We start from the raw sequence: 22,161 nt of genomic DNA on the forward strand, positions 1-22,161 counted from the left end.
TCTTTCATTAGGAGAAAGTGATGCATTTTGAAAGAACCAAATCAACACTAGTTTAGAAGTCGAGTCCTTTGCATAGAGGAGCAATCAGCATTTTAATTGGCAATTTCAGGGTTTTTTTCCCCTTAAATTTATCAATTCTATTTTATTTCTACAGTTGTTTGTTCCTTCCTCTTTTTTTGCATGGAAATTAATCATGCAGGAAATGATTAACCACAGTGAGCTGTCTGTCTGCCTCTGACTCAATGTTTAAGAGGGAGGGCCTTCAAGCAGCTCTTAATGGCTGACCAGATGCAAACTGTGCACTTGCAGTCTAATTGTTCAAACTCTCCATCCCACATTAAAGGTCACATTCCTTTTCAGCATTTGTAATGCTCCTAAAATAATTTCTGAAATAACAAATTAAATCTGAAATACCCAGAATTTCTGTTTCATGTAATTCAGTGTAGTGACAGTTTTGCTCATTGCTCTTCATATATTACTCTGTGGAGCAAGGGGCTCTTTGCAGTATGCAATGTATGCTTTCTCTCTCGTCTATTTTAGTTTTTAAATGAAATTAGTTTTTATCATTATATATTGCATATCACAATATTTTTATATCGTTCCTGATAGCGACTGCCGGGTGTGCCTGGTAGTTTGCAAAAATGAGAGCTTTCTTGTGCGGGTATTCCTTACTTAGGCAGCTTTGGAGCATCTCGTTTGCCGGCGGCTGGGCTGGCTTTCTCCAAAGGCAGCAGACGCGGGCTCTGTGCACAGCCCTCTCGAGAAGGGTGTGCAGGGAGGCTGCCCCGGCCCCGGGGCTGTGTCCGGGGCGGTGCAGAGCGGGTGTAGGGATGCGGTGGGTGCCTGCTCACGGCGATAGCAGAGCCCAGGGCGACCGGGGCTGGCTCTCGGAGGAACCGGCCGTGTGCACGGTGCTGCTGGCGCCTGCTGCGCAGCGGGAGAGCAGCTGCTGCCGCTGCTGCCAGCTGTGGAAATCCTTCTGTCTTGCTGACAATACAGACCTTTGTGTTTGGGGCTCCGTGGCCGATGCTGCAGTGTACGTGTGCGGGTTAGTTACCGGAATCCTTTCTGCTGCACCACCGGTGCTCATCTAGACATAACATTAACATGCAGCTCTTAAAAGCAGTGATGGCTTACATTGCGGCCTAGAAAATATGCTAGGACACGTATCCTGGGTTTTCAAGTATCAGTACACCCTCAGTCTTTTGCAACTGGTTCCCTTTTAACACCCTGCAACACCTAGTGTTATAATCAACTTGGTTGTTAACAGATTTGGTGGGTAAAATTTATTATTGGGTGGATCAGTTGCTATATCAGGTATTTTATAGTGTCAGCTGTTAATAATCAAACATAATGTCCATTTCTTAAATTCAGCTCTTTCCTGCTGACCAAGAGCAAATAATGATCTGAGTGTATTGCTGAAGCGTAGGAGAGTAACCAAAGCTTTCCTCTAATTGCAGTTACACTTAACATCTTAGGACATCTCCATGCTCCTGGGAATTAGTGATGAACAAAGCAGCTGCAGAATTCAAGTTCAGCATTGTGCTGACTCAGCTGCTTTGGTTCTGCAGCCCAAGAGGTGTTTCTCATCCCCCTGTGCTGTGGGGGCAAGTCAGCAGGTCACTGCATCTCTTCAGAACATTATTATTCTTCCTACAGGCTTATAGTGATCAAATTTTAAAATCCAAAGGGCCTTTCTTTTTTTTGCTTACAATAAGTCAGACAAAAAATTAGATTGTACGGAATCTAACCAAATAGCAAGGGTGAGTTGGAGCTTCAAAGACAGAGGTGCCATTTCTTTCTGTGAAGTTTCAGCTTGAGTTTCCAAAATTCTCTTTTTTAGCAGAAGCAGAGTCAGAGTGACAAAAGTAAGAGTGAAGTGGTGTTGTAACTCTGGTTTTAAACTAAAATTTGACAATATGGGGTGTTTTACTGGCTCTGTAAGTGTATGCAGTATACATTTTTGCATGGGCATGCAGGTTTCTGAGTCAAAGCATGTGTTCTCTTTTCTGATGGCCCCTAGAGGAAGTGTGTGCTCTAGAACATCATGAGTAAACAACCCTGCAGGATGCTTGCATTAAACTTCAGTCCAGTTCTGCCTGAGTTTATCTTATTAGAGAAGCTTGTCCAAAATACCATTTTCCAGCCTACCTTTGAGGGCCGCAGGGCTTGTTCAGCAGTAGCTAAATGCTAAGCTCACCACTGTGCAGCTGTGTGTACCTAATTTTCACTTCAATTCTGTTGAAAAAGCCCTTCGGTATCAGAATTACTAGCTACTGTGCAGCTAGTGACTATGGGTACATGTAAGATGGGATAGGGAAGGAGGGAATACCTAGTGCCTTTCTCCCCATTACCTCCTTGCAAATTGTCTGCACAGGGAGGGTTTTGGAGAAGCCGGATGTGTCTGTGGGTAGTGGCTTCCCCTTAGAGAACTCAGGCTTCAAGCATCACCTTTCTTCCCCTCTATCCCCACCAATTCCTTAAGAAGCTGATCTAAAACAACAAGTTAAAAGGACATAGAAGTAGAGCAGAGCAGCCCAAGCATGCAGGAAGCAATCTCTTAACTGACAGGGAGGTAAACAAGTTATGGTATTTTACAGAAAGTGCTTCGTAGACCACCTGGCTCACTTGCTGCATTCGGGTCTGAGCTGCCTTAAGGGATTCATTTAAAAGTCTGATATCAAACCAAACTGTATTCTGCCTGTTCCAGAAACCTTCCTGTGACACATGGCGTGCCAAGGAGACCCAGTACATTATCCAGACTGCTTTGGCCTCTTAGCAAAGCAGTGCAGAGAGCAGACTTTCTCTTTTTAATCAGTTGAAGTAGTTAAAAGCTTGGTGAAATACCCTCATGGCACAGTTAAGCTAGAGACAACTGCAGCTGTGAAAAGACTGTGTTAAGAAACAGGATGGTTGTGGTCTGCTGTAAGAAATAATTTTCCTGTTGACTATTTTTTTAAACAGGAAGCTGAAGAACAAAGCAGCATTAGTCTTGGTGCTTTTAATAGGCTTCAGATTTCAAATATTGGATTTAGAATGTGCAGATCAGGAAAGGATCGGGCTTTGTGCAGAGTCTTATGTAACAACTGAGAGCTAGAAATGCAGAAGATAGGAATATAACTGAATTCAAGCAGATCCTCTGAATGTGAAACTTGTTTCTCTGGAAAAGCCCTAAGATGCTCAGTAATGCACCAGAGGACTGACGAGAGCAGGCTGGTCTGTTTGCAGGACTTTGCGAATGCGTGCATTTGCACAGTGTGTAGGCTTGGCTTCACACAGTTTCCTCTTTGTCAGTCAGTCTGTCCATGGGCCAGCTTCCCCTCTGCTCTGCTCACTCTTTTGCAGTAACCGGAAAGAGAAACAGTTTCTGCAGTATGGGAGAAGAAAACCTGCAAACACTAGAGACAGTACTAGTGCCTCGTGCCACTTCGAACTCCATGGTTTTTCTAGATATTCAGCCAGAGCTAGGGGTGATGAGTCTGACTTCTTTCCAAGCCCTTTCCTCTCTAAAGATTTTACACAAAATCTATTAAAGTCTTATTTCAGAAAAGCTTTCTTCTGAGGAAGGTAGGTCAGCAATTTTTTTTTTGGGAGGGGTGGTTGTAGCTGTATTCTAATTCTTTTGGAGCATGAACATCTGATGAGATAAATCTGTACTTTCTGTACCATTTTTTTCTGTCACACACATCACAGATCATGTTGGAGCCATTAGAGACATTGTAGGTCGTGACTCACCTCAAACCCTCACTGCAAATGCCATTTTGTTTCATTCAGCAATTTTTCCTAATGTTCATTTAAACTGTAAAGGGTACTGTACCTAGCATGATGGTGATTTGACAGATACTATGCTGTTACACTTCCCCCTGGTTTCATAAAAAAACACATAAGTTACTTAAAAAAGTAAAAGCTGTGTATTCTTGTAAGTAACTGCCCTGAGGACTACAGCTGTCAGCCTGGGGTTGTCTGGAGAATAACCCGTATTCCTATTCCCACTGTGTTTACCTGTTGTGTGCAAACGTTATATAAATGGTGGCAAATCATTGTTACTGAAGCTGGCTCAGGTGGATGGGCCAGCAGAAGGTGAAAGCTCAGGTGAAAGAGTAAAGCACACGCTGAAATGCCACAGCACCATTAGAAAAGCCCCAACAGGTACAGTTCCAGCGAGCTGGGTGCCAAAATGCCACAAAAAGACCTTGTGACTTAAAAAGTCTTTGACACTTGGCCTTTCTTTTTTTTGTTGTTTTGTATTTTTGTTTCAATGAAGTTCTACATCCCAGGTGTGACCCTTCTAGGATTGTCTTAGGTTGAAAGTTTTGGTTGGAGTGTGGAAAAGTGGGAGCCTGGTCTCCAGTAGTGAATATAGTGAAAGGCTGAGCTTTAGCAGTCAGGCTTTTCCCTTTCCAGCAGCCTGCAGCTGAGAGGCCAGGCTGCCTACTTGCTCTTCCTCCTCAGGGAAAATGCACATAGCATGACTGTGTGTGCTGCCTCTGAGGAGGAGGAAAGTGCATTCAGATGTGATGATGGAGCATGGAATCTTCAGAGCAAGCAGGGAGAAAGGAAGAAGCATGAGTATGTCCTAGAGTTCTGCTGTTCCACCCTACCCATAACAGCATATGTGTGAATCTTTTAGCAACTGAAGGGATTTAACAGGTCAGCATCTGACTTTCTGAGTAGGATCTTAAAGTATGATATCTTCTTGAAGCAAGGGTTGATGGTGTAGCTATGGAACTATCCTGAAGCACTTCCATGGGAAGCAGATTGTTGGATTAAAAGAGTACAATTTTGTTACTGCATTTTTTGCATTGCATGGATTGTGTAAGTGTGCAAAACTGGATGTGTATGTCTATGAGTTTATATGGCAATGGGGCTTATGTAGGGAGCCCCTCTTTAAAGATGCAGCTGGTTTCCATACAATTAAATATGAAGTGCTTTTTATGTATTATTTAGACTTAGAAAATGTAGAAGATAAACCTATTAGCTGCAAGGATGTTTTTTAGGTGAGTAGAACTTTATTTATTAAGATGTGTTAATCTTTGAGTTTTGTGTGTTTGTGTTTTGCTGTGCAGGTTTCTTAGCAAGAGCAGACAGAGCTCAGCCTTCCACCATGCCTGTGCCTCCCCCTCCAGCTCCCCCTCCACCCCCAACACTAGCCTTGGTAAGTTTTACAGGAGGTAAATGTACCATATGCACTGTTCTCTACTGCTGCTTGTCACATTGAATAGGATGTCCAGAGACAGGGAGGTGTGGATGAGGGTATGCATTGACATTTGGGGAAAGCTCTCCAACATTTTGGTTTTGGTTGATTATTGATCCTGTGAGAAAGACCGTCACTTTCACTCCTTCCCAGTGCTCATTTGGATGTCACTGTCTACTCTGATTCTCCATCCTTCTCTCCCTCCCACACTGGTGGTTTGATCTGGTGGAGAGACAACAGCTTGTCTAAGTCAGGGAAATTGAAGCCTTGGTATCCCCTTGACTTTCTCCAAACATGTACTCCCACCTGCTACTATAGTACTTACATGACCTGAGCTGGAAAAAATCAATCCTATTGTTTAAATTCAGTAAGGATAGTTCTTAGCTAGCACAGCTCCCTCAGCCAACTTGAGGTATCAGAGCACAGGATCCACTACTGACACAGTGGGTGAAACTACATTGGACCTGATTTAATTTTAAGCCTAAGATGAAATAGATCTTGTGCTATGTTTGCCTGCCCAACAGTCAGTCATCTCACTGACAAGAAGGAAAAGGCTTCTTGAAATGCCGTTTTAAAGTACTCAGATATTTTCAGAGCAAACCCCGAGCTGGTTACACGGATAGAATGGGCTGCGCCTCTGAAGAGTCTTTCTCTCATTTTCCACCCCAAGTATGACTCTCTGCTTGGTCCCTCCATGGCAACTCTCTCTACCTTTCAGGAAATCTCTGTAACACTGATCTGATAAGTTGGAAAGTTTTTCAGAAACCACTATTTCCTATAAGAGGCATATATATGTGCATATGTATGTGTATGGTTTGGGGTTTTTTTGTTATTCCTTGAAAAACTGTGTCAACAAAACATAAACTGAAAAGAGAGGACCATTGAGACAAACCTAAAGGTTTCATTTGATCTAGATGAAGAGGTCTATATATGGAAGTAGCGATTGCCATTTTTAAATACTCCTAACAAAACTAAAATAGTAGATAAAGGCCCATCTTTCTTCCGATTTATCTAGAATTTGTATTTCACTACAACTTTCAAGAATGCTCATTTTCTTGTGTAATCAGATTATGCATGTAATTTGCCATAGATATGCCTTGGCTTTAAAAAATCAGAAACTCTGAATCTTGAGTTTAAAGAATGTGAATTCACATGGAAGTATTCAGTTTCTGGTGATTAGTGTGGGTTAGAATAGTAGCAGTGTTTGGGGCCTTGAGTCAGTAACAAGGCCAACTACCTTTAACATCATTCACAAAAATAGACATGGCATGCTACCCACTCCAGTGCTGTTCAAACTGAAACTGGAGTCTCAAGTAACTACCATATTTGAACAGAACTTTTATCTAGAAGTTGAGGTTTATTTTGCCTCCTCATTTTTAATTTTATTTTGCAGGCAAATACAGAAAAGCCATCCCTAAGCAGGTCAGAACAAGCAGGGAGAAATGCTCTATTATCTGATATTACCAAAGGAAAAAAGCTCAAGAAGACTGTTACTAATGACAGAAGTGCCCCAATTTTAGACAGTAAGTATGATTCTATATGTTGTAGCATCTCTAGGTGTGAATGGTTCTACACATCTGAATGCAGAAAATTATCATCAGATGAACTGTAGGTAAAATAAAGTGCCAGTAGTGGCATGCATAAAAGTAAATTCTGTTCATCATGGATGAATAGTCAGCTGAGAAATCAAGTACTGCTTATGAAATGTGAATGTTAATTTGTTTGCTTATCCTCATATAGCAGTTTATTTTCTTGTTTGCTTATATTGGAAAACTATGCAAGCCCTACTAGGAGTTCTGCTGAGGAGCTACAGCAGATCAGGCAAACAAAACCCCCATCAGGACTGAGGAGAGCACAGAGAATAAATTGGAATTTCAGACTCTACTTTTGCATAAACAATATAAGAATAAATGCGTGTCTGGTATGACACCATTGGCTCTTTAATGGCCCCAGTACCACTTAAAGCAGAACCACAGCCACAAGCCACAACTCCACCTGTGTGTCACTCTGCACGCAGTTTTACCATTCCTGGAGTGACTCAGGGGTGTTATCTTTTTGGCTGAGCTTTGTTGCCCAGCCTGCCCACCAGTACTGTGGCACAAGGCAGTGTCTCCACTTACCTGAATGGAATCAAAGTCTCCATCCATCTGTGCTGCTGCTGTGTCTCACAGAACATCTTGGTAGGTGCTGAGAGGAGGCTGGAAAAGCCCATGAAGCAAAAATATTGGGAAGACAGACCAGAAACAGGAGAAGTGTGAGGAGAACACAGTCCTGCTCTGACAGAGGAACAGGATTTATTGCCTAAGGAGAGAAGACACTTCTATAGACTGATTAGCAAATGTGGTACACCTCAGTTTAGGTTTGGCCATGCAGTTAAAGGCTGGATTGTGTTAGGAAGATGATGAGGAAAGCAGGAAATGCCGAGAGGAGTATGACCAAATAAAAATAATTTTAAAAAATAGATGCAGTCCTGCAATCAGCCAGCTACAGTTTTTAAACCCTTATTATCTCTGAATGTGAAGCTGCACATTCTAGCTATTGTAATGAGCTGGAGGGGATTAAAGGAGGGGGTAAACAGTAAGATAAAAATTACGCAGCCTATTATCTTGTTTACATGAATTAACAAATCATGATGAAAGACTTAACCATAGTAGCAGCATTTCTCCAGAGGTTCACACCCTGTGTGAATCAGAGCCAAACCGAGCTGACGTGCTTGAGAAGGATAATGTGAAACATGCGTCCACGGACACACTCTTCCTCCTTTTTAATTGGAGGGATTTTTAGAAGTGCTTTTGATCCACAAGTTTTAGTTACCGTAAAGTCAGTGAAATTATTGCCAACCCAAAGTTGTGGAAATCAAGATTCCAAGAGATGAAGCCATTGATCCTTGTCCATGCAGCCCATCATCTGAGAACTGATCTCGACAGATATCCCAACCTGTGGGCCTGCTCATTTGGCAGTGATGCTCTGAATAGGGCTCTTCTCTGTACTGGTAGTTGTGGAAACACTTTCATTTTACTTTTGGCAACTCAGTGTTGTCACAGCAGAAATACTGACATTAGAGAGAAAGAAGAGAGAAAGGAGGGGGAGCTGATAAAATAATTCCTGCCTATTGGAAACATTAACAGCTAATGATCTCATCACTGCATTTCCGAATCTACAGAAAAGTAATCAGAAATGGGATCTCTTTCCCTACTAAGCTTTGTTTAGATAAATAGAGATGTTGCAACACCATCAATAATGAGAGGTGTGTTCCCAGAAGCGATCACCAGACACACCTTCAAGAGGAAGGACCCTCTGTCTTCCTCCTTCCTTCCTTATTTTCCATGAGATTGCCCTGTTTCTGCTTATGGAGAAGTGGAGGGCAAGGATAAGAGAACAGAAGTACAAAGAAACAGAAAGAAGCTACTAAGATGATAACAAAGACAACATGATATTCTAGAGGTCCCATTCATGCTCAATTCCAAATTTTCCACAGCAATTTTATCTGCTTTCTAGTCCAGAGCAGACTAAAGGAAATTGATGGCTTAATAAAACACAGGGGCTATGGTTATCACACCACCTCTGCCACAGTGCAACAGTGCTGGTGATGGCAGCTGTGATGATCCAAACCCTGTGTATTTTGAAAGCTCATCCATTTTGCACCAGCTGCAAGCATTGCTCTAATGGAAGAGATGACTTTTCAGGATCAGTCTTGCTTCACTAACATGGAGGATTTTTTTTTTTCCAACAGAACCCAAAGGACCTGGTGGAGGTGGCGGCGGTGGCTTTGGAGGAGGTGGTGGTGGCAGCGGTGGGGGTTTTGGTGGTGGCAGTGGTGGCGGCTTCAGTAGCGGTGGACCACCAGGCCTTGGAGGCCTTTTTCAAGCAGGAATGCCAAAGCTCAGATCTGCTGCAAGTCGGGATGCCGGTAAGAGAGATCTTGCAGTTCCAGTGTGAAAAAATAAATTATATTGCTTAAAACCTTCGTATTACCTGCTGGGATTGAAAAAGCCATCAAATATCTTAGACTCTTAGGAAATGTAATTTTCAGCTTGAATCTTGTTTTATTTTACTATTAGGTGTTATGAGGGAGAGGTGGGACTCCCTTTCCACCCATCCTCTTAGTTATTGATGAACACTAAAGATCTTGGCATTGCTGAATTGCTGCTTGCAAAGTACAGTCAGGCAGACTAGGTCCTGCCTCAGCTATTGGTGTGCAGGACCAGAGGGGAACATAGGAGGATCCAGGCTAATTTTCTTGTGCACCAGGAAAAAAGATCTATTTTCCAAATGGAAAATACATCTGCATCAGCTCTACAACAGCGTGATTTGCCGCTTGGGGAGCGCATGAGGCATCCCAGCTGGCTGGTACACACACTGCAGTTGGAGGCTTGTCTGGGGCAGGCACTGTACTTCTGGCTGACAAAACAGCTGCCCAGAGCCTCATGCCCTTTGAAAAGAAGGACATCCGGGGCCAGTGAGTTTTGAAACTTTAAGGAAAGAGGATTTTGTGCTTGTTGAAGGACTGTGCAATGGGGGTTGTAGGGTGTTACAAACATTACATATTTTATAGCCTAACAAAATTTTTCAGCACACGTACAAAACAGGCTCTCGGACCTGGTATTTTCTATTGTGTCACAGTCTATTTTGGGAACTTGTATTAACACAAAAGTTCCTGGCATCACAGAACAGTACTTCTTCAACTGCAGGGCCTGCTGCCATCTTCCTGATGCGCACAACTACATCCTTAGATAACAGCTACTAGAAAGGGCTGTTGTTGTTAAAGATCATTTAAAAGCTAATGTGATAAACAAAGTCTCGAGTTTTTATAAGTTTCGAATAATAGTTTATTATATGGTAAAAGCAAGCAGCCGGCTGGGTGACAGAAATGAGACCAGTTTCCCAAATCTGCACACCCCTACTACAGGGTACATTTAGTATTTATCTTAGCTACTTCATGCATATTAATTATATCATATACATATACATTCTACAGGTTTTTGCTAAGTATTTAATATATGGGTTTTCTTACAGCTAAAGCTAAAAGGGTTATCTCTACAACCAGTCATAATTCATGCAGTCTTGGACGAACAGGCGCCTAAAGATTTAAAGTTCTACTATATTTTATCCTTAGGATAGTAAGGAGGTTTTAGGCCTCTTGACCTTGTGAGGGTCTGTTTTATTTCTTTATGGGGGTGTAATTAAGTTTTACAATCCGTTTGTTTTATTTTGATGTAATCACTCATTTGTTCCACGAATCACAATTATTTATATATCACAGCTAACATTTCTTTGCTCTCAGGTTGATGGTATCCAATACTTGTTCTTTACCATTTCTTCCCTCCCTGTGTCATTGCTTGCTGTGATGGCTGCATCACTCGTGTTACTTTCCGGACACTGAAGTCGTCCCTCATAAGCAATAATCGGGCTGTAACCTGCTATTGGAATGGTTCCCCAGTGCTGCCGGGGTTGATGCTGAGCCCCAGGGCTGGTGTGCCCCGTGCCGGGCTGCTCCCCAGCCGCTCACAGTGCCTCGGGACACGGCTAGTGTGGCACCGCAGTGCCGCTCCGACGGCGCTCATGCCCCTGTCCTGTGTCCGCAGACTCCGGGGGAGGCCGCCCGCCCGTCCTGCCGCCCGGAGGCCGCTCCGCCGCCGCCAAGCCGTTCTCGCCGCCGAGCGGCCCGCCGCGCTTCCCGGGGCCCCCGTCGGGGCCAAGGACCGCCGCCCCCGACCCGCAGAGGAGCCGCCTGCCGCCGCCCAGACCCGACGCCGGCTCCAAGCCCGAGGCGGCGCCGCCGCCGGTGCCCAGCACGCCTCGGCCCATCGCCTCCAGCCTGCACAACCGGGGGTCGCCGCCGGTGCCGGGCGTGACCCGGCAGCCCAGCCTGGGGCCCTCGCCCCCGCCGTTCCCGGGCAGCCGGGGCGCGGGGTCGGCCGGGCCGCTGCGGCAGCCCGGCCCCGGCGCGACGCCCCCGTTCTCGGGCCGGCCGCCGCTGCCGCCCACCCCGGGCCGGCCGGCGGAGGACAAGCCGCCGCCGCCGCCGCCCCCCGCCGGGCACCGGCCGTCCGCCGCCCGGGACGGGCCGCTGCCCCCGCCGCCGCCGCAGAACAGCAAGCCGCCCGTGCCCGCCGCCCCCCGGCCCGCCCTCGGCGCCCCGGCGCCCCCGCCGCCGCCCCCCAGCCGGCCGGGGCCGCCCCCCGTCCCGCCCGCCCCCGCCGGCGGCGACGAGATGCCGCGGCTGCCGCAGAGGAACATCTCGCTGGGGTCGTGCCCGGCGCCCGGCGGGGGCCGCTCCGGACCGCTGCCCCCGCCGCCCAGCGAGAGGCCGCCGCCGCCCGTCAGGGACCCGCCCGGCCGCTCAGGTAGGGAGGAACGGGTGGGCGCGGGGAACTGGGCGAGGGTTCTTGGGCCATGCACGCACCGGCTTCACATGGGTGACAAATACATGCCAGGATGGCACCCGTGTGAGGCACTAAGGATTCTGCAGTTGGAAGAGAGGGTTTATGGGCATCACGATGGCTTAAGGAAAGTCACAGTGCATCACCAGCATACTCACGTGTACTTTTGCAGATCTTGGTAACTTTCATTATAATTACTGTAATTGAAAAGGGTTGCCAATGGGATTTCCCCATTAGAGTTTTTGATGCAGAGAAGCTGTTTTACCTGGCTTCTGGTGGGTGACAGCATTTGCCTTCCTGAGTCAACCAGTGAGTTAATGGTGGCATTCTCATGAATGGAGGTTTGTGAAACCTGACCTTCTACGTGTTGGGAGGCACAAACATAGCCAAATACAAATTATTTTAATAAAAGACCTAACCAACAGTTGTTAAATATAATAGCAGTTCTTACAGTGTGAATAAATTGTTACTTACCATATGTAGATATCAAATTTGAAAGTAGAAATGTCTCCTTTGAGTTATTTCATAATATACTTTGTCCTCTGTGACAACTATTGTTCATAACTTTTAAGAATTGTGCATCATAGCTCTGTAATACCTGATGGTTCTCCCATTTGAGATGAGAGAATTTAGTTACAGCCAGGCCCTGCAACATCATGAGGCGAAAAGCATTGCCCAGAAGATAATGCTGTGAAGCTCAGTAGAGTTGCCTTTCATTTCATCCTTTGGAATAGAAGTTTGAAATCATCTCAAAACAGTCCTAGACAATAGAAACGAATGTCATGGGAGCTCCCACTGGTGACAGCCACCTGTGTTACTTTCCAGCTCCTTGAAGCAGCCTGGATCTGCAGTAGCACAGCACCTGCCGCAGCTGTGCAGCTACAGAAAATACTGGCCCCGAAACCATACTTTGTGGAGCTGGTTGCCAGCCCAAAGAATGGCATAATGCTAGTGCAGCCTGCAGTAAATAAATCAGAGAAATCCTGACACAATTGACTGGGAGGATGGAAAGTTGCAGAGAATGTCTGCAATTCCAAGAGCTTGTTCCATGATGGCCTCAGCTTCCACTAGTGCTTTCCTGGTTGACTCTTTCCTGAAGCAAGTGGTTTTAGCAAACCTGCACTACCTTTCTGTTGGCTTATTAAGTAGAAGGAAGTTGTAGCAATAAGTTATAAACATAAATACAGCTATTTTGCAGTAGTTCGATATAGACGATGGAGTTTAGCTAGGTTTAGAGAGAGAGCAAGCAAAACTATTCTGAAAGTTGCTAAATGCTTCTCATTCTTAGAAGCCATTCCCTGAAGGCAAACTTGAGTAATATATAAAATAAGAAGGGGGGGAAAATCCACAAAGTATAGCATGTTTCTTGAAAGATGTTTCAGTGCTTGTTGGTGGAGACACAGTATTTGTTGCTCTCTTTTTCAAAATGCATGTCTGTAGATAGGTTTCATCAGGACAGGGGAGCATTCCATAAAAATGAACATAATTGTCAGTTGCCCAACTATGCTAAATAGAGGTAGTGAGGCTTTGAACACGCATAGCCCTCCACACCCTCTGCTTCACCTCCTTGTATCCTAACCATGAATACCTCTCTCCTTGGCAGCAGCCGCTTTCTTGTCTTTATTTACTTTTCTTATATCAGCACCCTTCCCCTGCCCTCAGGATAGCCCTGGTCCTGTATTACGTGGGCTGTGCCTTTGTATTTGACCTGTCATGTCACTGTGCCAGTTACACAGATACACAAACACTGGAAATGCCAGTCTATGTGTGAGGTCTGTTTCCAGTTTAGAGGGAGATGGATATGCTCCAACTACCAAAAAACTTGTCATGCAGCTTATTTGTTTATAAATAAGTGAGCTGATGTGATGCAGCTTAATGCTGCCATTCCTGGGCTGAACTCCCCTGTGTGCCACCACAGATCCAGGCTGTGACCCAGAGGGGACCACCCCTATGGACAAAGAACCTCTGAGGGTAGCAGATGTCTTCTTCTACATGTTCTCTTGCCTTGGACCTCCACAACACCCTGAATTCCAGCTGTAACTTCTTCTTGTTGTGACCACTGCTAAGTTAGAGTGGTTTAAAAGTAGCTTCAAGGACCAGCACTTCTACAGAGACCTCTGTAGCTGAGAGTAATGGGAATATGGAGACTGTGGTGTATTTATGTTTAGATATACCCTGCTCCCCTGAGCTGTACTCTTCAAATCAGCACTAACTCCCTAGGGAGCCCTGGGGAGCAGGGAAGTGGGTGCTGAAGGCCATTACCACTTGGGACCAAGGGCCCTAAGACAGCCCTTCCTCTCTGTTTTGTTAGTGGGAGGGCTTGGGATGCAGGCATCCCAACAGAATAACCCCTGGTGCTAACAGCATTTGTGTGCTTGTCTCTTGTCTTGCTCTAGGCCCCCTCCCACCACCTCCTCCCATAAGCAGGAATGGAAGCACTTCAAGGGCTTTGCCCGCTACTCCCCAGCTGCCTTCCCGAGCAGGGCTGGACAGCCCAAGAGGTGGACCCCGACCTCCGCTTCCCCCAGACCGGCCGGGCTCGGCAGCACCACCGCCGCCGCCACCACCTTCATCAGCTGTCAGAAATGGCTTCCAGGATCCAGGCGATGGTAAGCCATCCTCCCAGTTGTTTGCCTTTGATAGAAACAGTGTACTATTTTGGCCTTAATGTGTCAAAAAAGGTTTGGGATAGAGACTTTGTTTCTGGTGCTGACCTTTGACTTCTGACCAACAGAAGTATCACTGGGATCTCAATCAACCCTGCCAAGTAAGAATCGAGTAAATATGCCATACATAGAGCAGAACTGCAAAGTCATCAATACAGTCTCCAAAATAACTCTTTCAAAAATACCCTGAAAAAATGTAGGGAATTGTTTCAACTCTACTGTGAGTTCAAACCATAGCTACACTGACATTTTGGATGTCAGAACAAGTTAGATGACTCAAAACTGAAAACTGAAAAACAGATGAGTGAAGAGATTGTCAGAATGTTGCTGAAAATGTCAAGTATCTATTTCTGCTAGTGTTTATTGAAAAGATGAGGTCCAAGACTGCCGTGTTTTAAAGATTCATCATGCTTTTCTTTTTAATTGTTTTCTATTTGCATAGAACAGATAAATCCTTCAGCTAATTACAGGAGGACAAAATTGGTATTTCTGACATTTATAAGGTTAAAAAAAGCAAACAGAAAATAAAACTGTAAGTCACGCTTTTGAAACATCTTCACACATCAGATAAGGCAGGTGGGTCACAGATGCATTTTTTCCTACACAAGTCATTTGCAGAGTTCAGAACCTGCAGCTCTTTTACACACTGATTTCTGATTGCAACCATTGGGAGTAGACATAGAAAAACTGGATCCCAGCAATAACCACATGTACTAATGCCAGGTGAAACTTACTCAGCTGTTCATTACATTATGCAATAAAATATAACAATATTGCAAGAAAGTTGTGGTTACAAAGTCCTGGAGCAAACAAGTGAAGAAGTTACAAAGTTTAGGATAGCCCACACTTTCTTCCTTAGGCCTTCAAATTCAGGTTCAGAACAGAGCTCTTTGAACATTTCCTGTTATTTCAATGAAGAAACTTATCAGCTTGCTTTATTCCTTAGAATCCTATAGACTCAGGAACTACAGCAACAGGGCCTGTGTAGTCTAAAGAGAATTGCAACTGCTGTATTTTTCTATTTTTGACACTAGTTACATATAGGATTCTCTGTCATAAATTTTATCAAAATGCCCCCAAATTTTCTTTTTCCAGTATAAATATTAAGAAAGAAAAAACACTGCTTATAGGAGATGTTTTTGAGCTCTGTATATCAATGACATATGAGTATCAGAAAATTTTATACCAGCAACAAAATACTGTTCTGAAGTAGAAGACACTACGTAGTTCTGGTAGCACATATATATGTATGTCTGTGTGTCTGTGTGTGTTAAAAGCAGATCTATTATACATGGAAGGGAGCGTAAAACTTATTTCACTTATTAGTGGAATTATGGCAGTTTTCCTGATCTGCCATTTTGCATTAAACTGTCTAAGTGATCAGTTACAGTAAATAAGAATTTTCATTCTCAAACTAACCTAAAGCATCTTCTTCTCTGACTTGCTAACAGAATGCTGGTTCAAAACTCAGCTATGTAAGCATTTTACAATATAAAACATCCATTAAACGTGATATTAATGTCAATTGACTTTCCTAAGCTGTGTCAGAAAACTAATGGGTAAATTGCATGGATTTTTTTCAGATGAATGGGAAAGCAGATTTTCTTTTCATCCTCTATCTGATTTGCCACCTCCAGAGCCATATGTGCCCATGAACAGAAGTTATCCCAGTAAACTAGCAAGAAATGAAAGTAGAGGTAAGTTTATTTCACCTCTGCTGTTGGAATTTCAATGTATTATCCTAAAAACAATGCGGATGGGAAATAGACTGGATTCTGAGGTTTCAAGACTTCTCAGACTAACAATCTGGTCACCCTTCCTCACCACACAGGAAAAGCTAAATGCAGGTTTGCAGGCACAAACCTTCTTAAACTTGTATTTGAGGGGAGAATTGTTTGTCTTCTCAGTTGAAACATGTACTGTAAGCGACCAGCCCTGCCATTATAGTCAACCCTTCTGCTATAGGCAGCCAGAACCACAAAATCCCCTAGGACTTCCTCCTCATTTCCTATCTAAATTTATGCACAACTCATTTATTCTTGTGTCAGCATCATCCCTGAGTTTAGTTTTCCTCCCTTCTTGTGTGTTAAACCCCTAGTATTTTTCAAGACAACAGTCATATCCTCCTCTCTGTTTTTGTTTTGCTGGGCTGATTAAATCTGGATGTGCTATACTTTGCTTCCAAGCTATGTTCTCTGATTATCAGGGCTGCTTATGTATATATTTCAGTTTGATTTTGTCTTTTCCAATCAGAATGACATGCTGTTTCAGTTCAGGTTTCAAATATGTCTTCTACAGCAGCACAAATGTTTCCTGTCTTCGTTAGTGGTATTTTGCCTGATACACCCAAGGATCAATTTACTTCTTTCGCAACCAATGACATTGGTGGCCCATAGTTATCCTGGAATCATCTGTACACTCAGATGTTTCTCTCTTGTTTCCAAATTATGAGGTTTTGGTTTGAAGCAGAAATTCCTCTTAGTCTCTGACCCTTCACTATGGCCTGTTAGCTTTCATCCCATTTTTATTACTCCACAAAGAGAGGCAAAATAACATATGCATTTTTTTGTGTTTTCTTTCATGAGTTTGCAATGAAAATCTTCATATAGGGAAAAACATTAAGAGCTTTGAAATGTTATTGTGTTTAGAGCTTGCCACTTTTCATTGAAATTTGCATGTGTGGCAAATAGCACTGAGAAGGTATGTGTTTGCATAAATCAGTAAAGCTAGCAAGAACTATCAATATGTTTTAGGAAAGAGGAAAAGGACTGAAATATATGTGCTTTCCAGGCATTTGGGGATAACATTAGCTAAAAACTTCGTTTTACAGTGTTTGAAGTTCTGATGTTGTTTAATAAACTAACTAGAAACTCAACAAAGATTTTTTTTTTTTTTTTTAGTGGCCAGGCAAGGAAAGTAGTAGGTTTCCACCAGTTACTGAATTAATTGCTTGGATGTAAACTCCCCCTTCAAAAGAAGGAGTATTCCAGAAGGAGTAACACAAAAAAACTTTCTTTCTCTTTTAGGTGGCTCTGTCCGAAAAGAAAGAGGTGCCCCCCCGCTCCCACCTATACCAAGGTGAAATGGGTTCTGGCCCATCTTTGGGCAACATCTGTTTTCAAGTTTCCTTCGAGTCAGTTCTCCTGTCCACATCATTGGAAAGTTGTCTGTCTTGATTTATTTCCACTTTTGGCTTGTCAGCTGGAACTACTTCAGTCTCTATTACAGAAGTAATAGATGCGGCTTAGGAACTGTAGTTGCTCAAAGCTATGAATTTTATTTGCTTATACTGCAGGCATTTTGTGGACCATACACAATATACGTGCACCGTGCTCACTGTGTCCAACCCTGTCCCCTGGAGAGCTCCACGGGAGGTCTGGCTTTGAATTTGATAGAGCTTGAACAAAGCTGTTTCATTCACTTTGGGTACAGTGGCTGTATTATTTGAATCACGAAGTATTTTATGTTTAAAAAAACAGTTGCTGGGGAAAAGCATGTAAACAAGAGGCCCTTGGATCCTTTTTTGCATGCCTAACTTGGCCCATCTGCTTCTGGAGGCCATAGACCTACTACATGGTGACCAAGAGTTCATCCTTAACTTTTTCACTTCAGATTAGCCACGGAAATCTTAAACAATACGTAGCACATCTTGCCTCAAGGGTGGAGTGTATCTGGCCTTGTTTTCATCTGCAGAGAATCTTCCAAAGAAAAGCACAAGTGAAGAATTCATCAGCATAAAATCTCTATATTTTTTTTTTAATCCCTCTTTCCTAGTTTTAATAGTGTTATGCTTCCAATGACCAAATTCTTTCCTACTCTGATGTGGACCAACCCAGGGTCATCCATGCCCTGGATTACTGTAATACCCTCTGCCTGATACTGCATGTGAAGAGTCCTCAGAAAGTAGTCTTGGTGCAAATGCAGCAATTATTGTCATTGCAGGCTCCTCCTTTAAAGCATCACTAATACCAGTGCTCCACAGATTGCTTTCCAGTTATTTCTTTGGTACAATTAAACGATGGGTTTTGACTTAAAAAGCTTCCTGGGACTTAAGTCACAACTCTCAGAGAGCTTGTATTTGACTTGCATTACAGCAGAGCAGCTGAGGTCAAAAATGTGAAGGCCCTTTGGTGTAGTGAAGGGGGCCTGGGGTTTGTGCTTTCAAGTGGAAGCATCCAAAATTTGCTGTCTGCACTGGTTCAAGAGAAATGGGAAGATATGGTCTTCTGAGTTTGCCATGAAGCCTGTCCTTTCAAACTTTGCTGAGAGGATTCTCCACAGAAAGCAGCAATGCTTACATTAGTAGAAAAGAGAGTGAAGTATTCTAACATTGTGACAAGTGGTTAATATGTTTAATGGCTTTTGCATTTTTATATGAGGAATTGTATGACTGAATTTTACAAGTGGATCTAAACACATGTAAAATGCTTTTGGAAATTAGAGGAAGATTATAATTCTGGATTTGAAATATTGCTGAATGAAATATTGCTCTTTGTTAATTGGACCTCCAAAGGTTAGCTCTGAAAAATTTCACCTGAGTCTCAATATGTTTCTTCAAAGTGCTCTTGGGATCCCTACCAAGCCTGTGTCAGCAGCCATTTTTCACTGGGTGTTGCTCAAAAAAACCTAAAAACCATAAAAACTAGTCATGTAGGTTAAGAAAATGTTTCTCTAGCATGGGAGACATGATCCTAAGTACATTCTGCAGCTAGAATGAGGTCAATCCTTGAAAAATTAGAGACTTTAGCCAGAGAGTCTGGACCCCACTGCATTGTCTGTGCATAGGGCTTTTTGCTCTTTTTGTGAGTGTTGAGAGGCAGATCCCCTTTCTGCCTGACAGCCTGGACAGACACATTGAAGGGGATGAGACAGAGTTGGATTTGGCCAGATCAAATTTAATTTGTTCTTTCCAGTGTTTGTTTACAAAATCTTTTTAGCTGTGATAGAGTTTGATTGTGTACCTGTTTTTTACATTTTTATATCTAATGACCTATTATAAGTTACTGTTTACGGTCCTGAACCTGCAGTTAAATGCGCAGGCGCAGGGATGTATCTACATCTAATTGCAGGATCGTGGCTGTAAGAGTTTCTTAAACAGATACTAGTGGGACCTCCATGTGACAGGTGCACCTTGGGATCAAACCTAGCGCAATATTGAATTTGTATATGTATTTTATGGATGTCACTTAAACAAAGTGCCTGTCTCTTTGGGATATTATTATGTGAATAGAAGTCCAAATAAGATTTTTAGGATAATAACTTAAAGGATAAATTATTGTATTCGTGTTTTTAAACTGAAGCACTTAAAACTTTCTAAGAGACAACGTTTTGAATTTAAGAATATAATACTTTCAGTACCTTGACCTGCCAAATCTTTATTAATATCCAAATAGCTATACAGCCAAAAAAATCCCTCAACCCTCCAGAAATTATACCTTTTTTGAAACTTACCTGCTTCCAAGATGGTTTACTTTAGTAAGTCAATGAAAATGCTGCCCATTGTTCTGCCAACTCTCTGTTTCATTCAAATATATTATATTTGATCTTTTCAGCAAGGTTTTCCGACCAGAAATCTGGACCACTACCAAAGTGGTAAACTAGCTTTAGTTTCACTTTAAAATGTGCTATGTAAAAGGCCCTCAGTTAACAAGCCAAGAAACCTGACCTGCCTACATTTTAGCGATTCTTTTTACTCTACAAATCTCTTCAGAATGGATGTTTGGCATACATGTAAAATAGCTTAACACTGCAGAAAGAGGCATTTTTCTTCACCTAACAACAACTTTTCCATTTATATCTTCTGCTATAAATGTCCCTAGATATATTCCAGAACAATGCAGCATTTTATCATTCAATATATTGCTTCACATATCAGTAGCTATTTACAATATGATCAGTATTAAAGTATTTATTTCACTATGAAGTGTTAAAAAAGAATAATACGAAACAGATTGAATCAATGGTGCCTTATGACTTTTTTAGTCAACTTTTCTGTGTCTCACTAGAAAAATGAACAGACGTTGCTCTTCCAAGTCCTCACGTAAATAGTGCCGACAGGAGCGTTCTGCAGTGTCTGAGCCAAGCACTGCTGTTACGTGCCCAATCGGCTCACCTCAGGTGGAGCTCAGTGAGTAGGTGAGGTGTATGTGGGCACTGGTTAGCTTCACAATCAGTTGTTGGTATTGCTCTGAAAATTTAACTCTTTCACAAAACCAGTGTCTGAGGCTGCTGTCCACACAGCCCAGCTGACTTCAGTGTGGTTGCATAGGTTATTACAGGACTAAATTTGATTCACTGCTTGCATGTAAGATTTGCTGGGTTTGTTTCAATGGCCTTGCATTATAAACTTTCACACCTCAAACTCTCTTCTTACATTATCACTAAGACTCACACTGTGTTACAATGGCCACGGATGTTCATTTTTGTTTAATTCAACTCCATAAATAAAATGAGAATAATTTCTATACCACGTGAAAATAATTTTTCCTCTATGTTTTTAGAAGAAAAGTGTATGTTATGTTTGTTATGACTTTCTGCACCAACCACTGGGCGAAGAGGTGACAGTGATTAATGTTCAGAGTTGTTAAAGGAAACTGAGCTTGTGATTCAGGAAGCATATATTTCTGTAAATGAAATAAATAAGGTTGCAAAGTTCCTGTTTAGAAGCCAGCATTTCCCAACACTAAAAGAATCATAAGAATTAATTTTTTTCTGCAAGACTGAACTGTTAAAATAGTTCCTTAAATTGCCACTTAAAAAACTGGACAGTAGTTACTCCCTCCAGCAACAACTGTTTACATGACTCTTATAGATCTGCCTTGGAACAGAGAATGAACTAAAATGCTATCATGCTTTACATATATTGTAACAACAATTTCCTGTGCAGAAGTATGGAAATAGAAAGGGTACTTTTTGCCTTGGAAGCAAAGAATGAAGTTGAATGATCAAACTGAGATTATTTCAAGCAGAATGTCAAATGTTGAGAGACCTAGAGAGGGCCCCTCAGCCACAGGACACTGGAAAAGAGAAGATTGGTCAAAGAAATAAAAAAACAATTGGCTGAATGTTGTTATCAATACTAGAGTAAAAATTACAATATAAAATGTGCATGTATGTAGTACCACATTGCGATAGCGTGAACACCTTCGTCTCACAGTCAGGTGCAAACAACTTGTTATGGCGGTACATTGACTCTGTGTAACATATATTGTATGTATTTAATCTTTCAAACAGTATTCACCAGAAAATAAGGAGAATCTCTCACCTAAGCTATCCAGAAGCACATTAAGTTAAGTTCATGGAATGGTTCTTCACGTATATTGGGAGAAAACGGGGATCTCGTAGCCTGTAAGATGGATGTGACTGGACCATTCAGTTAAAATGTAAACCTGGAACATTGGCAAAAAGGGGAGTGTTGGAGTAACTCAGGCAGAAGCAGGGCACATGTGTATGGTCTCAGTGAGTGAGTATGCAGCAGGTAGGTATGCAGACTAAAAGAGAAAAATGGAAACCGCATGTCTTACAAAAGGGAGTAGCCCTTCAATATGCTGCCATTTTGAAATACAGTTTGTGATAAATGTTCTTTAGTGTAAACTAATGCATGCAGAGGAAGACATCTAAATTTGGACTTCCAAAGCCACACAAGAGAAAGAAGCATGAAACATAGGCTGAGCAGAAAGTAACATGTTTTTATCAGATGCTTAAAGTTTGAGCTTTTTATAAAATATTAATCTAGTTCTGTGAATTTTTTTTGCTTAACGTTTATTTTGTAAGTGATTTTGTTCTCCCTGTTTTTCTGTTCTATACCAAATAAATTTTACTTTTATTATAATTGGTGGTGCAGACTGTTACACTGAGAATAACCACAGTTGCTTCTTTGAAAAAAGCACACATTGGCTTTAGCAGGAGCATAACAGTG

General features: G+C 42.6%; 1 protein-coding gene across 3 annotated transcripts in view; it reads left to right on the plus strand.

Annotated features, from left to right (window-relative positions):
- Positions 1-22,074, plus strand: part of WIPF1 (WAS/WASL interacting protein family member 1) — a 57,184-nt gene extending 35,110 nt beyond the window's left edge. For all 3 annotated transcript variants that reach the window (XM_064660800.1, XM_064660798.1, XM_064660799.1), the window contains exons 3-9: positions 5,067-5,155; positions 6,588-6,717; positions 8,928-9,104; positions 10,780-11,541; positions 13,974-14,186; positions 15,827-15,940; positions 17,270-22,074. In XM_064660800.1, coding sequence (XP_064516870.1) covers positions 5,105-5,155; positions 6,588-6,717; positions 8,928-9,104; positions 10,780-11,541; positions 13,974-14,186; positions 15,827-15,940; positions 17,270-17,325 — 1,503 coding nt within the window. In that variant the 5' untranslated portion in view covers positions 5,067-5,104 and the 3' untranslated portion in view covers positions 17,326-22,074. The remainder of the gene's footprint in view (positions 1-5,066; positions 5,156-6,587; positions 6,718-8,927; positions 9,105-10,779; positions 11,542-13,973; positions 14,187-15,826; positions 15,941-17,269) is intronic.
- Positions 22,075-22,161: the final 87 nt, after the last annotated feature.

The sequence above is a fragment of the Pseudopipra pipra genome, chromosome 7, assembly GCF_036250125.1.
Source record: "Pseudopipra pipra isolate bDixPip1 chromosome 7, bDixPip1.hap1, whole genome shotgun sequence".
NCBI lineage: Eukaryota > Metazoa > Chordata > Aves > Passeriformes > Pipridae > Pseudopipra > Pseudopipra pipra.